Raw genomic sequence first — 2,080 nt, 5'->3', positions numbered from 1 at the left:
TGCTCACTTTAGTATCAAATTTTGACTGATTCCGATCAATAAACGTCTTAAAAGATAGCATGATTCTATCAGTATTACTTGATGCCGTTAACGTGTTGAATATGAACACTGATACTCCAGGAAGGTAGGAGGATGAGAAGAAGTGAAACGAAAAGAGAGCAACACTAAAATCACTAAAAATTAATGAGAATACATACAATTGTACATGTACATATGTACTTAATCTGCCAAAATAAACTGTACTAAATGGATTCTTCCCTTCCCCTCTCTCTCTCTTCCATTACTGTACAATACATATACATGTGTACATGTACATGTACCTCTTAGCCCATTCACATATGTTGGTCATCTCTTTAGGCATGTTCTCCTTTATTATGTTATCTTCTGACAGTACACATAATTCAGACCAATGATACTATAAGAATATAGTTACATATACTGTACAGTGGGTATATTCTGTCTGAGTTTAATTTCGTTCTTTTCGTTCTCATTCCTTGTAGAACGAATATTTTCCAAACGAAAAGGGCGTTTCCTCAATGCCACGTGTGCAAAATGGCTGCTCAGAACGAAAATAAAACGAACGAAAATTTCTAATCCTGCTTAGAACAAACATTTTTCCAGATGAAATATACCCGCTATATGGTACATGCATGTACACGTTATAGATAAACTATAGATGGATATACAGGAGGATGTTAGTTAGTTGATTAGAAGCGGAGGCTATAGTACTATCAAGTGCTATAGTGTGTACTCTAATAGTATGTGGGTGAATCGGCTGTTAGATGATCTACTAACTACCCCCCCTGTGATCTACACTATATATACTCATGGCAGTGCTTTTGATACACACTACCACACACTATAGTACAAATACATGTATATGTACTTTCTTACTAATATTGATGTTAAAAGTATTGGACATTTTTCAAGAAAAAGTTCGGCTAAAGACCTAATAATTAATAACATTAACAATAATAATAATAATAATAATAATACATGTACCATAATGAGGGGGTCTTGTCCAAACTCTGTTTGAGACCCTGTTAAATATAAAATTATTATTATTATTATTATTTAATTAATTACTGTAATTAAGTGATGAGTGACATCAAGTGACAATACAAAGTCTACATTAATATGGAGCAGCTAAAAGGAAACTAAAAATTAATTTAAATTGAATTATTACGTACCATATTTTCATTAATAAACCGTGCTAGACTAATTAATGATTCTTCCGTGGGCGGAGTAGTGGGTGTGTTTGCAAATACGAGATAAGGCGGCAGTCTTAACATTAAGCTACAGTACAAAAATTAAAAGATTATCAATAAAAAAATTTATAGGATCACCTCATAAAATTTTGAACCAGTTTGATCTTGTGCATCTCATTATCGTAATTCTAAAAATAGCAACGTAAGATGATATGACATCATACTCACCTCAAGTATGACGGCAAATGAATTCATTAAAAGTGGGAGGGGCCTCTCAAAAGTAGGTGTGGCCAAGCCAATCAACTCCTTTACAGTAAATATACAGAAATAAAAATGGCATAAAATTAAACGCTTAATTGTCTTCTTCGTCTTACATTAATAAGTTGTATTGATTCAAATTGATTATTATTGATGGCTACTCTGATTGACTCTAAGAGGTGACCGGAGCAGTATCTCATTTGCAACAATAGGACACTACACAAAACCAGCTCAACCTGTTTGACCACTGGTATACTTGATAATGCCACTCTTCTAAACCTTCTCCTGTGACAAATAAAAGAGAGAAAAGAGAAAGAAGGAAGAAGATAAGCGAGAGAGAGAGTGGAGGTATTCTACCTTGCTAATGGTGTTAGAAAATCACTGCTAATGTCAAAGGACAGCTCCCATGGTAACCACACGCTTGGATCAAACTAAGTGACAATAAATAAACAAACAAATAAATAAATAAATAAATAAATAAATAATGTACTTTTGTTGTCTCTATTATCTGTGACATTATTGGTATTTCACGTAAACTGTCAATCATCTTTATTACATCAGATACTAATACAACAAAGGTTATGTTTGCAAAGAAACTGGTTTTGTTTAGTCTT

General features: G+C 33.1%; 2 protein-coding genes across 2 annotated transcripts in view; both read right to left on the bottom strand.

The window, feature by feature from the left end:
• LOC109587084 (uncharacterized) overlaps window positions 1-1,730 on the bottom strand; it is a 3,784-nt gene extending 2,054 nt beyond the window's left edge. Inside the window, exons 1-9 of the mRNA XM_020003306.1 lie at window positions 1,583-1,730; window positions 1,437-1,514; window positions 1,347-1,396; window positions 1,191-1,296; window positions 1,087-1,146; window positions 1,003-1,040; window positions 895-949; window positions 321-415; window positions 8-173 (exon numbers count right to left, since the gene is read on the bottom strand). Of these exons, the coding sequence (XP_019858865.1) occupies window positions 8-173; window positions 321-415; window positions 895-949; window positions 1,003-1,040; window positions 1,087-1,146; window positions 1,191-1,296; window positions 1,347-1,396; window positions 1,437-1,514; window positions 1,583-1,666 (732 nt within the window). The 5' untranslated portion in view covers window positions 1,667-1,730. The remainder of the gene's footprint in view (window positions 1-7; window positions 174-320; window positions 416-894; window positions 950-1,002; window positions 1,041-1,086; window positions 1,147-1,190; window positions 1,297-1,346; window positions 1,397-1,436; window positions 1,515-1,582) is intronic.
• Window positions 1,731-2,072: 342 nt separating this feature from the next.
• The window catches only part of LOC109587083 (Fanconi anemia group A protein homolog), a 1,577-nt gene continuing 1,569 nt past the window's right edge, over window positions 2,073-2,080 (bottom strand). The window contains exon 9 of the mRNA XM_020003305.1: window positions 2,073-2,077. Within this exon, the coding sequence (XP_019858864.1) occupies window positions 2,073-2,077 (5 nt within the window). The remainder of the gene's footprint in view (window positions 2,078-2,080) is intronic.

This window comes from Amphimedon queenslandica, unplaced genomic scaffold (genome assembly GCF_000090795.2).
Source record: "Amphimedon queenslandica unplaced genomic scaffold, v1.1 AMPQUscaffold_12690, whole genome shotgun sequence".
Classification (NCBI taxonomy): domain Eukaryota; kingdom Metazoa; phylum Porifera; class Demospongiae; order Haplosclerida; family Niphatidae; genus Amphimedon; species Amphimedon queenslandica.
Note: the sequence above shows the minus strand (reverse complement) of the source record. Positions and strands in the feature narration are given on the sequence as shown.